The sequence below is a fragment of the Triplophysa rosa genome, linkage group LG23 (genome assembly GCF_024868665.1).
Source record: "Triplophysa rosa linkage group LG23, Trosa_1v2, whole genome shotgun sequence".
In the NCBI taxonomy this organism is placed as follows: Eukaryota; Metazoa; Chordata; class Actinopteri; order Cypriniformes; family Nemacheilidae; genus Triplophysa; species Triplophysa rosa.
Window position 1 is genome coordinate 18701283 of NC_079912.1, and position 14176 is coordinate 18715458.

Genomic DNA, 14176 nt, shown 5'->3' on the forward strand with positions numbered 1-14176 from the left:
AACAAGGAACGTGATAAAGCGGATGCTCAAGTGAACAAATCTCATCCAGTTTTCCTTAATACATATCAATTTAACCATAGAAAACAATTCTGAGGGGAACAAATACGAACACATCAGCATCTGAACTATGTCTCAGGTAAAGTGTTCAATGTTATACAAAATATACTTTAAGCATAAAAATAAAGTTTGAAACACCCTGCATTCCAAAAGGGTTATGCACTGTTACAAACACAAGGGTTCATTCTCTGACTAGGACACAAAACTCGTCCCTTTCATCAGAGAGAGAGAGAGAGAGAGAGAGAGAGCGAGAGCGATCACAGCACAGCCATTTCACGCCCTGTGTGATTCACTGTTAATCAAACAAGAATGAATCTTCTGATGGCGGAGCATAAGAAAAGCCCACAAAGGCAGCATCAGCCTCCATGACGCTAGCGTTAACTATTGACATCCCTGAAGAGACGCACACAGAGTTCGGCACAGCTTCCTCTGTAAATTCTGGATCAAAGTTTGAGATGTCATACTGGGAGTCCTGCAAGACGACAGAGTTAACATGTAAAACCAGCACGTATAGATATGCGTCTAAAAAGTAATTCTGTCAAGTCTCACCACACAAGGGTTAAAAGGGGGTGGGATCTTTTTCTGCTCAAGGTCGTCCCAGTTGATGGATGAGAAAAAGTCATGCCCTCTGACTTCACTCTAGAAAAATTAAGACAGGATCGTGACGACATACTGAGCATTTTCACAAGATTTCCTGTTGTTTCCAATTGAAAAATGCATCCCGTACATTAGTCAGGAACTAAATTGCAGAACCCCATATTACGTCTATAAATCATTCCTACAAAAGTAGAGTAAATCTTCCACAAGGGGGCAGCACACAGAATACTAATGAAGAGCTCACAAAGTCATCTCTGTAGCCAAGCCTCCTGGTGTGGTCTTTCTCCAACAGGGCCTGAAGTATAGACCAGGCAGCAGTGGATGCCCCGGGGCGCATCACTAGTTCCTTGTGAAGAATATTGTCATACATCTCATGTGTGTCCCTGCTGTAGAATGGAGGCTTTTGAAAGCATAAAGATCAAACAGAATGTATCACTGCCTGTATAACAAATATCCAGTGGCTATTTTTGAGGTCTATTTTCAACTTACAAGCCCATAGAGCATTTCATAGAGGACAGAACCCAGACACCACCAGTCGACTGTGTTATCATAGGGCTGCTTCTTGAGAACTTCCGGGGCTAGATACTATCAAAACAACAATGCAATTATTTCCTTATGAAATGTTTCTATAATGTATTTTTTATGTAAATTTGCAGTTCTGAGGAAACAAAAACCTGAGCATTACGTCTGAGAAGCGTATGATAAATTAAATATACAATGCATTATGAGCGAATATTTAGAAAGACTACACTGACCATTTCATCAGATCAGATGCTAAACCCACTGTATACGATACAGCTTAAAAACATGCAATATTTGTATACCACAATACCTCAGGTGTTCCACAAAATGTGGTCGTTGTGTCAGCTTGCGAGATGCCTTCCTTACACAGCCCAAAGTCAGTCAAGACTATGTGTCCCTTAAGAGACAAAAGAACATTTTCAGGAAGCAATTCACCAACACAAGAGGCCTGTTTTTCTCAGAGCCAAAGAATCTTTTGTCTGACTGGAATTCTGCCAGAGACCTGTACGCTCGCCGTTTCTTCCGATTATTTTATAGGAAATGCACAAATAAATCGTAACCTAATATCAAGCATTCTTGCACATTAAAAAAGAACTCTCCAGTTTCAATGCAGTATTTTATTTGGCCGGTTAAAGCTACACTTGCTCAAATGGACACCTCAACTTTGTAAATCAGGGACGTTTGTTATACTTTCACAGCAAGGCCAGATAACACACGCCAGTTTCCACCGAAACTCAGAAAACTATGTTCAGCAATGCAATGATGATGATAAAAAGAGGGATGCTTACTTGAGAGTCCAAAAGGATATTTTCTGGTTTCAAGTCCCTAGGAACACAAGGTGGAGGATTGCACGGTGAAAGTCTGTTAATCATTCTCTTTCACACTTCAACCGTTAACCATCATCTCAGAAAGCCCCAATTACAGGAGAAAGGAGTCTTTAGAAAACCTGTATATACCTGTAAACAATCTTGAGAGAGTGCAGGTAACCCAGAGCACTTGCCATCTCAGCGATATAAAACTTAGCTCTGGGTTCGGGAAAAGTTCGTTCTTTTTGGAGGTGAAAGAAAAGCTGTAATGAGAAAAGTCAGAAATTGTAATGCTGTTTTAAATGCAAAAATGGGACTTTTCAAAGGCATAACAGTCATGGTACATCATGTTTAGCCCACATCACTAAAGATTATTGTAGCTGACATTTAAAATGTGTTTGACACAGCTTTGGCTAAAAGAAGGAAGTCAGGTCATAGGTTTCAGTATATTTCACTAAGCATGTCTATGAACCACACAAATTCAAATACAATGGCTAAGACAATAAGCGCATTCAAGTATTGGCCTGACCACCTTATTTACGAATCACATGACACTGGCCATCATTTTCTTATTGAGACATTCGTTGTGAAGCAATAGTTCCATTGATAACATACTGGTTTTACCAGTGGCGTGACAATAGTTCAGATGTCACCCTCTTTGTATTTTTAACAAATACTCACTTCTCCACCATTGACAAAATCCAGGACAAAGTATAACTTGTCTGCTGTCTGAAAAGAATAGTGCAGTCCAACCAGGAAGGGATGTTTAACGTTCTTTAACAACACATTACGCTCAGCCATGATGTGCTTTTGCTGGCATGAAAGAAGGAATATTTTGGTCTCAAAACAGGATAAATCACAATTTTAATGCATCAAAATGTTGTTGTCGTTGTCCTCCATCTCATTTAATTACCTCTCTCCTGTTTAAAATGACCTTTTTCTGCAAGACTTTGATGGCGTAACATTTCCCATCCCGTTTCCTCTTTGCGAGGAGAACCTTTGTGATGGAGAGGACACAGCAGGTTAAGATCAGTTCCGACTTCCACTGATGGCTCCATATAAGCAACACGAAAGCTCAGTGACTTTAAAACTGTGAAACTCTCACTTCCTGAATGGAGAGTCCACAGCTTGGAACTTAACATTAGGTTTAACCGAACAGAGAATTCACTAAACAGAGAAGCTCGGTAACATTCAGGGCTTTCAGTAACAGACGCATGCTGTGATTGACCCAATTTCGCTTTCAAACAAAGTGACAGCTTCAGCAAGTCATAACTAAGACATTTTCCAAATTAGGCAGTATATTAAAAATACTAATACGCATACCTTTCCAAAGCTTCCCTTTCCAATGACTTTAAGAAAGTCAAAGTCGGTGGGCTTTGCCCTATGGGAGAAACAAATAGTTATTAATACAACAACGTAACATTAAGTGTAATCTTATTTACGTTACCATTTTCATTTTGTCAGATGGAATGTACTTGTTTTTACTAAATGAATGCGGTCACTAAATGTCACTCGAATGTCAATTAAAACGAATATAAATGATAAAATACCTACTGTGGATTAGCAGATGGCCCCAGGTTAATGTTTCTAGAAGTAGAGTTACTCTGTAAATGAGATGACAAAAAAATGCAAAAACAAAAGAAGTGACTCAAAAAGAAAAAGGACCAGTGTGAATTATTCAATAGCTCATATTATTTTAAAAACTTCTTTTTACTATAAATGCCAACCTTGTCATCTTCATCCTCTGATGCATCTGAGAAGTTTTTCGATTTGTCTAGCTGCAAAAAATCTTGAATATCAGGACTGTGAATATGAAACGGGCCAACATTCACATGTTAGAAGTCCAACTGAGAAAATACAAAGCCACAGCTGTGTCCAGAAACATGAGCTAACATCAACAGCGCTCTGTAACAAGCACTGTAACCATAGCCAATCTTACACAGAATCAAATAGAAGCATCTTTTATTTGGCACAGTTACGCAAAATAACATCAAACTGGCTTTGTACTCAGAGTTCAGAGAAAACATACATATAGTATTACGTGAAATGATTTTGACATTTTACAGAAATCTTAGATTATTGACAGTAACTAAAGCAGCTATGCAACTGTGCTAAAATACTCACTGGTTGCTTATATGTGAATGAGAGACGATCCTCTGAATGAACTCATGTAACCCTGCTCTTCTCTGCTTTATAAACTCTGAGAATATACAACAAAATATGTATCAGTTTTGGAAAAAGACATTTCACAGAAATGTGTTAGTAGTAGTAGCTAACTGTTGCAAATGTATTATTGACCCAAGACCATACCACAGTTAATCACACAAATAGTATTAGGAAAGATTCACAGAATATAACAAATTGATCAAACTCAGATTACGTTTATCCTTGTTGCAAATGACCCTGTATTTAGTTGTCACTTTAGTTTGGTCACTTTGGACCAAAAAACCTGTGAATATTGGCACATTACTAAGTACAGAAGTGTTTTAAAGGGGTCATATGGCACGAATACGTGTGTTTCTGTGTCTTTGGTGTGTTATAAGTTGCTCATGCATGTATTAGACACGTAAAATTGCAAAAATGAAAGTGTGGGATCAAAAGATGCATTCTATGTAAAAGCGAATGCTCACACAGACCTGCCTGAGACGCCTCGTGTAACCACACCCCCACAAATCTACGTCAGTTGGTGGTCTGATTTGACTAAGACCGCCCAAATGTACACGCAAGTAAGGTGGGCGTACCTGTCAGTACAACTGAAGAGGAACCTGATGTTCCAAATATGGTAAGAGGCGTTACATTTCCGTCCAATCACTGCGCACTGGTTAACTGGCCAATCATAGCACACCTCGCTTTTCAGAGCCATGAGCTTTGTAATAAAATCTGTGCGTTTCAGAGAGGCGGAGCAAAGAGGAGATACAAACATGCACGGGATGTGGAAAATACCTTACATCATGTATACACATTGCATTACATCTAAAACAAACCATAATATTCGTTTTAGCCCCGTCATATGACCCCTTTAATTGTTGTGTATGTAAATGGCTGTGCATCTAGAGGATAAGAGAGGCATTTTGACCTATTTCCCTTTTCAATTGTCTATAAATTTTGCTATGCACCATTCTATATAGTTTGCATTCATCGTTTGGTTTGGCTCTTGTCTGTATTTCATAATAAAAAGCACTGTCCTCAGTGAAGCATGGGGTGCTACAGTCAAATATGCCTCAAATAATTAGATTGGTGTTCTCTGATGAGGCAGCAATTATCTACAGAGAGAATGAATGAGACACAGACAAAGAATGAGAGATCTTAGCTATGTGTGAGAAGAATATTTAAAGTGGTTCAGCCTTTTGAACGTTAACAATATCTGCATGTGATTTCAATTACCTGACCCATGATTTCAGCATAAACAATATCTTCTTGACCACATGCTGGTCATGTAATTGGTCACACATGAGCCAAACACATATAGTTAAGATTCCCCAGATTGTCTACAAGCATAATAAGACAGGGACAACTGTTTTACATGCTTGGAGCAGGACGGATTTAGCATGGTTCATTTTCTGTTTGGAACGCTGTCGGATAATCTAATTTGTCAAATGATCTCTGTTAATCTCAATAAAGTAAAGTCAGTAACGAACATGCATGCCATGCATGAGAACACAAAGGGTTAAAATGAGGTCTGTACAATATTCATTTTATTTCACGAGAACTATTGACTCTCTGTTACTATGGTAACAACAACAATTTCCTTCATCAAAAGTACCTGGGTCAAAGTTGTCTCCAAATATTCTCTTAGCTGGAATCTTCAAATTCATTGTGGGAAACTGTTTCTTCAACTGCGAAAAAAACAAACATTTTCTTTGTTTTAGGAAAAAACGTATGCACTCCTACGTACACAAGTCATAGTTATCAGAAAGTAGAGGTTCTGTAACTAAAAAAAGTGTTGACAGAATACTTCTGCAAGTTTGACATGTTTATGAATGCCTACATGGCCTTGATTGTGCCAACACAATCTTATTATGATCACTTACTGTATTGTACAATTTGTCAAATTCAGCGTATCTCCGAAACACAAACCACTCATGTCTTCCAACACTGACCATTACTTTGTAAACCTAACAAAGCAACAAAAAACTAAAGTTCACAATCTGACACCAATATATGAGATAAAAAAGCAGAACATCAGAATATCCACAAAGGTCACGTGACTCACAGTATAGCGCTTCTTCTTGTCTCTTTGCTCATTGGAGCAGGGAATGCTAACATTGGGACAGCTGGGAAAATCTTCCATCCTGAAGACTCGTACGATCTGAGACTCAACAGACGCAACCGGTCCTCAGAACGTTCCCCTTTCTCCGGGACACACCTGCTTCTGATGAGTACTCTCCATCATGACCCTTTGGAGAACACAAACATACCGGAGCATAAAAAAAGAGGTTCCACCGTAACACCACCGACTGCTTCGTTCAGCGCTTCGGCTCCAGAGGACTCTTTAGGCTTTGCATGAGAGGAGAAAGGGCCCTCAGAGTTACTAATCAAGTGTGGCAGGAGCACAGAGAGAAGCCTCAGTCTGGGCAGCCAAGAGATGAATCTCCACCTCTCTTTTCCTCTCTCTCTTTCATCCTCCCCTCTGTTACTCTCCGATGGGGGCGGGGGGGGGTAGGGGGAGCAAACAGGGACGTTCCTCTTTCATATGCCACTTCCACACACTCCCTCTGTCAAACGGAACACACGCTTGCTCACTGGGAGGGCGACATTCTCCTTTCCCTCGGAGGGAGAAGAGGTATTTGTAGATAACGCTCTGTTGGACCTATAAGGTGCAGGTTTCCAGGTGGAGTCTTTTTAATAAAGCTTGAAGAAAATTATGAGTGACTACATGTAGAGTTTGAGCATAAAATTGGTTCATTCTTGAATATATTTATACATGTAAATCATAATAAATGTAAATAATTTCATCTTAAATAATATAAGCTCAATGTTTATCAATAGACTTTGATAAAAGAGAAAAAAAGGTGTTTTTATATTCCACTAATCCAAGGAACATCCTACAAAAAAGTTACTTATAAACAGCATCAAAAGGCCAAACACCAATTCAGCATAAAAGGAAAGAAGTGTACATTTCTTAAAAATAATGAATAAATTAAAAAATATTTTAAAAATCCAGCAGCAAGATTACTATAAACCCTCCCATATCTTTTCAAGACAAAACTAAATGTGTGGAGATGAGATAACAGACATAGTTTACTCTATCACTTGATCTGCATTTTTGACATTCTTTGCAAATAAAAAATTAAAAATGTGCCCAATGGGTTGGGAATGTATCAGAATACAAAGTATATAAAATTAGTTGCGGTTTTAAATATTGTTTGAAAATATTTGTTTTTTTATCCCCTGTAACCTTATGACTTACCTGCAGAAAAGTCTACTGTTTTCTTCTATCAGGATCCGCCACCAAGCAGCATAGCACAATTTACACCCTTTTAATATATGTTTAGTGTCTGAGTCACGTAACTAAACAAAGACACTTCACTTTGAAACTGAAAGTAGAAGCTGGTGTTGATGACATGAGAAATGAAAGATCCATACTTTAAGTGAAAAAATTGATCAGGTCAAAACATACAAGAGATATTTTATGCTCATTATTCAACATAAATAGACAATTGCAGAGTGATTGTGGTTAGTCATTGTTAAAATGTAACTGTAAATAAAAATGTGATCTAACACGACATCCCAAACTGTCAAACAGGTTCGAGCAGTGATGGGCAAATACAAAAGATCAAGGAGAAACGTGTACTGACAAGTCACACATTAAAACACCTCTTTAAAATGCATCAGTATAGGTTTCATTTCATGCTTTCATTATAAATAAAGTGCAATTCGACAATTCTAAATTAACAGTCAAGATCATTCAGAAGTAGCATGTGTGGCATTGAAGCCAACCCTAAGCGCTAGCGTATGTGGTAAAACTCATTGAAAGTTTAACTTCCAATAAAATAGAAATAGAAAGTCTAGTGAATGTTTCACATGCTGGTCAAATTACCATGTACAGTAGGTTACGCTGAAAGACTATCGTGGTTTCATTTCCCAAATAAACAACTATTCCATGTGAAGATATGTAAGAATGTCTACAAATGCTTTTTGTAGAAATGGAATACATAACAGACAGGTTCAATCTCACATACTATTGTACTATTACCGATTACAAACAACAGCAACAGTAAAATTATATTTCCAAATCCTAATGGTGGAATAAAAGAGGAAGTTTCCTAAATTAAATATATTTTCAGATAGCCAAGAAACATCGTCTTTTTGAACTTCATTATGGAATTAATCCAGATAAATAAGGGTGGAAACATTTTTGACCATGAGTGACTGGTCTGTGTTTCGTGCGTTTAGCTTTATATAAATATATAAACATTTTATTACGTAATGGACATTATGAACTACTGTAAAGAATGAAACTGTAACAGCCTAAAAGCTACAACATTGACCGACGTGTTTACAGAGGCACTTGACCGCTTTGCATTCTTCAAAGGGAGTAAAACACACAGTAACTTGCCTTGTTTTTTCCACTTTTCCATTCAGCTGGCTCCAGTGACGTGTCGGGTGGCAGAGGAAGTTTAACGATTCAAAAATCAAACTCGGGGTGTCTGGGAACACACTTTTGACTCGTTTCAACACGAGAAAGCGCACACACGGACATTCATCATGTTATCAATGAACCGCCCGTGAGAGAAAGACACACAACGCTGTTCCGAAGTTCCGAAACAATCAGTCACGCGACCAAACGAGGGACGGAAATGTTTTAACTGTTGCAGGATAAGCCAACAGCACCCTCTAACGACCATGTGTTATTTTATTTCGAGTCATGTTTTTACAGCGCTTTTACACTTTAGTGTAACGATACTATCGTTTAGACACGATAGTATCTGCTTGTTTGTTGGTTTGTTATATATTTTGTGTCAAATTTATGTAAGATGTACAAATTAGCAATAGTATCTGAGTGGATAAATGTCTGTAAATGGGAAGCCATAACAGTTAACTATGCACGCGATTACAAAAGTGAATAGAGAATTTGCAATAATATAATGGATTGCACACTATGCTATGAAATTGTTTGTTGGTTTATTGCTTTAACACAAAAGGAAAACAAGTAAATACATTTTTTTAAGTATTTGAGGTCTAATCATATAAAACCCTATTTGACCACTCGTTTCGAATTTTTCGGCTTTTGTGCTCGTAGACTTGCCGTAACACAGCGCCGCCCCCTCCCCTCAGAAACATGTCAAATGTTGGAGGAATAGCAAAGGTGAATTTGCCCGTTTTAATTACATGATTTAAAATTAGTTGTATATGACATTACTGTAGTTTTTTGTACTGTAGTTTGTTTGTAAATTATTTAGATAATTTTGCAGAGTGCTATACATTAAATGTATTTGGGATGCTCTATAGCTGCGCACAGTGTACAGTGATCTAGCTAAGCTAACTGTATCTTGTTGACTCAGTGTCTTTAACAGTGGTGCAGATGTTTGTATTTTATTGCATTTATAGAGCCATGTTGTGTCCCAAATAGAGAATGATTTTGTGATGTAGCCATTGTCTGTTCAATTATGTTATGCCTGGAATTATTAGCAATAAAGTGTATATATGTATAATATGTACAATATGATGAACATCATGTGATTTTCGTTTTAAACAGGGAAATGTATTATTTTGTTTAAATCTCAGAAGTATTTTTTTCTTTTTGCTCATTTATACTATTTTCATAGTTAGAATGGTGCATATTGTCAATTCATTAATTCATAAATGATATTTTATAATTAAATTATTCTTAATTCATAAGTACTTCTCTTGCTCTGAGGTTGACTATTGTAAGTTCTCTGTTTTTCTCCATTCTCAGTTGGTGCTGCCTATGGCAGTGCCTGGAGCCCTTGGCCTGATGTCTGCTACTGTTTTTGCTGAAAGCAAGGCCAAACCAAATTCCACTACTCTGATGACTGATGAGGTACTTCCTGTACAGGACAGTTTTGTTATGGGATAGAATAAGGTGCTGTATTGGCTTGACATTGAGGGTTTTGCAATATCCTTTATTTTTTAGCTGTCACTCTACACCACACCTGAGTCTAAGCTGAGACCCGAGGAGCCAGAGGTTGGCCATATTCAGCAGGGTGTGGCATCTCTGAGGAAGACACTAGAACCTTATATGTCATGGTGTCAGGTATTGTACTGCCAAACTGAAATTGTTCAGTGATGTGATGCAGAAAAATATGCTTGAGTAGGGACAGCAATTTTAGGATGTTTTTAAATGATTGCTCATAACACAACCCAGATGTAGTTGTTTTGGAAGTTTTTGTATCTACTGTATTCTCTATATATAATATGTTGTTTTTCTATTTGTTGTCTCATGTCTAATATCATTTTGTCTTCTGATTTTCCAGGAGCAGACACAATTTGCTGTGGAGAAAGTACAGGCAAGTACAAGTGTCGAACAACTTCCAGATCACATTATGCTCAATTTATGATTGTGATAAATTATGATACATTTTTCTCTCTTTTCATCATAGTCTTACTACAAGACTGTTGAGCCTGGTGTTTATACATCACAACAGATTGTAAGCGGTAAGGACTCAATGTACCAATGTCAACATGTACCTGCATGAGTTTTCTTGTGGTTATAATAAGACTATTGCTGCTCTCTTTTTCCTCAGATACATGCGAGTTTTTGATCGACCCTCCATCTGAGTTTTACCCCAGCGTAGGCATCATAGGTTTCTCTGGAATTTTGGGACTTTATCTTGCAAAAGGTAAAAAATCTGTTTGATCGTTTTAATTGTGGGATTTTGTTGATTATACCAGTACCTAGCTGTAACATCTATACTGTGTTGTTATGACTGACTGTTTTTATCATTTTGGTTCCTTCTGTTGCATTTGTTCTCAACAGGCAGCACAGTAAAGAGGCTGATCTTCCCTACTGGACTGATGGCCCTGAGCGCCTCAATGTTTTACCCACAACATGCCGCTTCTGTTGCCAGGGCAAGTTAAACCTGTTTCTTTGCAGGTCTTACATTTAACCTTTAAATGTACTGTCACCTCCTGCTAATTTGTTCTTAATGTTTTAGGTCTAGGTATTAATAACATTTTCCTAGGAAATTCAGTCCGTGATTTGTGTGTTCAGATAGTCAGTGTTCCTTCCTCTTTTCTTCCTGTGCGGCCACCCATAAGTGTAAAACTACAAAGTGGTTTCCATTGACAACCTCAGTCAATTAAAGGGATAATAGACTACTCCCTGTGTTAATAAACCTTAAATTATACAAATGAAATCTACACTAACAAAAAGGATAAGAGAAAGATATTAGATCATTCAAATGTTTTGCATTCACTCTTTTCTCAACAAGAATGTTCTTAATTGCTTTAATAGATCACAAAAGACTACTTGTATTCCTGGGGCTCAGAAGGGCGAGTTGTTTTGGAGGAGCTGCTGAAAGGGAAGTCTCCATCCAAGGAAAAGGTGAGGAGGTGAAATCTGATACTGGGCACAGTTTTGTCCCAGTTCCTGTCTCTCTCCTGAGACTGTCTACAATGATCATTTTTACGCTATTACACATTTGATTGTGACTTAAAGGAAATGTTCATGTATTTCAATAAGTCAAAAGTGAATAGAGACCGGTTTTTAGTGAGACATTTTGCACTCTAGAAAAAAAATAAACTGTGCGCTTGTGTAATGTTTTACCCCAACATTCTATCAATACAGCTTGAGAAGACAGAAAAAACAGACAGCCAAAAGTCGAGCTGAGACGAAGCATATTCTTATCAATGTTTCGTTCAATGGAATTTGCTACACCACTGTGCTGAGCACAAATACTGTTACTTTATATTTAACTTAATGTTTGTCACAAATGCTGCTGTCTTTGTAGATTCTATGTGTTCTGTGTAATATGTGAATTTCCTCCTATTGTTGTGTATGATACCCACTTCTACTGCAATAATAAAGACTTGGACCAAACTGAAGAGTTATCTTACTTGGCACGTTCTGAAAATGCAACCTTTACCTTAATATTAAAAAAAAAAAACTTTCTTCCAGTTTTCTGCAGACGTGCTGGCTTTCTTTAAAACATTTCTGTGCTGCTTAAAGATCAAATTGCAATCTTACGTTAGTGTAACAATACATGTTGATAATAGTATCCTATGTAACATGAACTAGTGTAGAGATATGAGGTATTACATGACACCTTTTTTATTTTTTTAATACGTCAAAGTTTAACACATGTGACTACTGATAAGAAGTTAATCAAATATATACCTTTTTACATATGACTGAAAACAAGCACCAATCTTTACCTGATGAATACTGAAATATTCATGAATAATGTGAACTAGCTTCATCTCAAAAGCACATTTTTTTTCTCTGCTTATTTATTTGATTACTTCAAATGCCCAAAGAAAAAAAAACTAAAATATAATATTTGAATATTTTAAGTAATTAAAACATTTCAACTGATAAAAGAGCGTGAACTGTCCCAAGTCCCCTTTACAACACCGGATCTTCAGGCCATCTCACTCTTCAGCGGACATTTTCAAGAGACCCTCCTTATCAATCCTGAAAAGTCGCCAACCCTCCTGCAGCGAGAGGTCAGAAGCACCGCGGCGCTTGTAGAAGTCGATGGATGCCTTGTTCGACTCAGCCACAAGGAAGTGCATGCTGCTGCATCGATTCTTCACAGCTGTCTGGAAGTATTTATTAATTCGTTTATATTGTGTCAGCAATTGCACATATTGTTTTTGATGTACGTATGGTATAGTGTTTGTCATGCAAAGTTTCAACTCACATCACTGAGGGTTTTCAGGATTTCAGACCCTATACCAAAACCTATGGAAAGTATGAAACTAGTCAGGGGAGTTTGGTGATTACCTACAGTTTTATAATAGACAGAAAGGCTTTTACCTCTGTATTCTTTCATCACGTAAAAGTCTTCAAGGTATAGTAGCTTGCCAATCCAAGGGTCGTAGGTGAAGTAGTACATGGCAAATCCAATCACTGAATAACCTATTAAGTAAAAACAGGGGCCAGTTGAATAAAGACTGTGTCTTAACAACTATTCTCACAGTTAGGACTAATCAGTCTTACTTTTCATATTTGACATGTATATTTGACAACCGCCCCCAGGTGTCCTACAGAATGTTACCATTTTAAAACAAGTTGTGCTTTTATGTGCCGGTGTGCAAGATATGCAAGGAATGTATTTTGCTCTTCAAAGGTATAAACAACTGATAAATAGTTCAACATGGTTTACCCTCGACTTTCTGATGCTCAGCTGGCACCTCTGCGACCACGCAGTGATAGAACGGGTGGTCTCCAAATCCGTCCTCGAGCAGATCTAAATAAAAATCCCCGTTATTGTTGATTTACTATTATTGATCAGGTTTCACAGCGTTCTGTCCGCTCACCTTTTTCAGTTAATATAACCTGGTCTTCCATTTCTTCATACTTAGCAAGTTCCTAGATGACAAAAAGTAGAATTAGGAAAATATGCTATTTGCACGATGACTGTTGACATCGTTCACTTGACAAAATGGAAGTTGTGTAGGCGATGGGCCTGTGGGTTGTTTACATGCTAACAACAGAGGCCCCCAGTGTCGCTCATATTCATCAATGTCCTATTAAAGCAATTTAACATCAAATACATAGCACCATTTGTGTGATAATCTTTTTATAAAGTATGATTACTTTTTATACAACCCCAAATAACTCAAGTTTACGACATATATTTGCACTTTTTAGAACATTTAACAGCATACTTTGACATCCTGTCAGTGATGTAAGTAACTTATACTGTATTTGATGCGGTTAAACAAGAGTACCTTTATGAGTCGCAATATGTCAGGCACGTCTTTGGGCTCCGCTTTACGCAAATTAAACTTTGCCATTTTCTTCTCTTACTCTTTTTCCCTTTTCTCACAAGTCCTCTATATGTGAAGTGAAGCAAAAGGTGTTTCTTCATTCGCTTCCCAGATTATTACCCTCCTCTGTCAATCTGGGCTTCTCCTAGAAGAGACTCGCATGCAGCATCTATGCCCTCGGGTTTCACCTGCCTTTCGCAAATGCCCTTTCCTTTGTTTATCAACTTGGACATATAGGACCGGTAGGGGAGGGGTTTGGTTTCCATAATAACGTATCTCTCCTATTTCTGACCAAT

General features: G+C 37.7%; 3 protein-coding genes across 4 annotated transcripts; 1 reads left to right on the forward strand and 2 right to left on the reverse strand.

Annotated features, from left to right (window-relative positions):
• Positions 1-14: 14 nt before the first annotated feature.
• Positions 15-6379, reverse strand: sgk3 (serum/glucocorticoid regulated kinase family member 3). Its single transcript, XM_057322831.1, has 16 exons — positions 6196-6379; positions 6014-6097; positions 5746-5818; positions 4107-4182; positions 3710-3785; positions 3537-3586; positions 3306-3363; positions 2896-2979; positions 2664-2795; positions 2133-2245; positions 1965-2001; positions 1487-1573; positions 1144-1239; positions 899-1054; positions 607-696; positions 15-529 (listed from the first exon to the last, which is right to left on the reverse strand). Exons 1-16 carry the CDS (start codon positions 6271-6273, stop codon positions 353-355), a joined length of 1467 nt encoding a protein of 488 aa, XP_057178814.1. The 5' UTR covers positions 6274-6379; the 3' UTR covers positions 15-352.
• A 2821-nt stretch (positions 6380-9200) lies between these two features.
• On the forward strand, positions 9201-12006 carry apoob (apolipoprotein O, b). Its single transcript, XM_057322899.1, has 9 exons — positions 9201-9291; positions 9883-9987; positions 10081-10200; positions 10421-10453; positions 10547-10601; positions 10691-10786; positions 10924-11015; positions 11401-11490; positions 11734-12006. Exons 1-9 carry the CDS (start codon positions 9265-9267, stop codon positions 11773-11775), a joined length of 660 nt encoding a protein of 219 aa, XP_057178882.1. The 5' UTR covers positions 9201-9264; the 3' UTR covers positions 11776-12006.
• A 195-nt stretch (positions 12007-12201) lies between these two features.
• Positions 12202-14114, reverse strand: sat1b (spermidine/spermine N1-acetyltransferase 1b). 2 transcript variants are annotated; one of them, XM_057322803.1, is made up of 6 exons: positions 13842-14114; positions 13428-13479; positions 13274-13357; positions 12925-13026; positions 12809-12849; positions 12202-12707 (listed from the first exon to the last, which is right to left on the reverse strand). In XM_057322803.1, exons 1-6 carry the CDS (start codon positions 13905-13907, stop codon positions 12537-12539), a joined length of 516 nt encoding a protein of 171 aa, XP_057178786.1. In that variant the 5' UTR covers positions 13908-14114; the 3' UTR covers positions 12202-12536. The 2 variants fall into 2 exon arrangements, with proteins under 2 accessions (XP_057178786.1, XP_057178785.1); XM_057322802.1 differs by having other exon boundaries at positions 12809-13026.
• Positions 14115-14176: the final 62 nt, after the last annotated feature.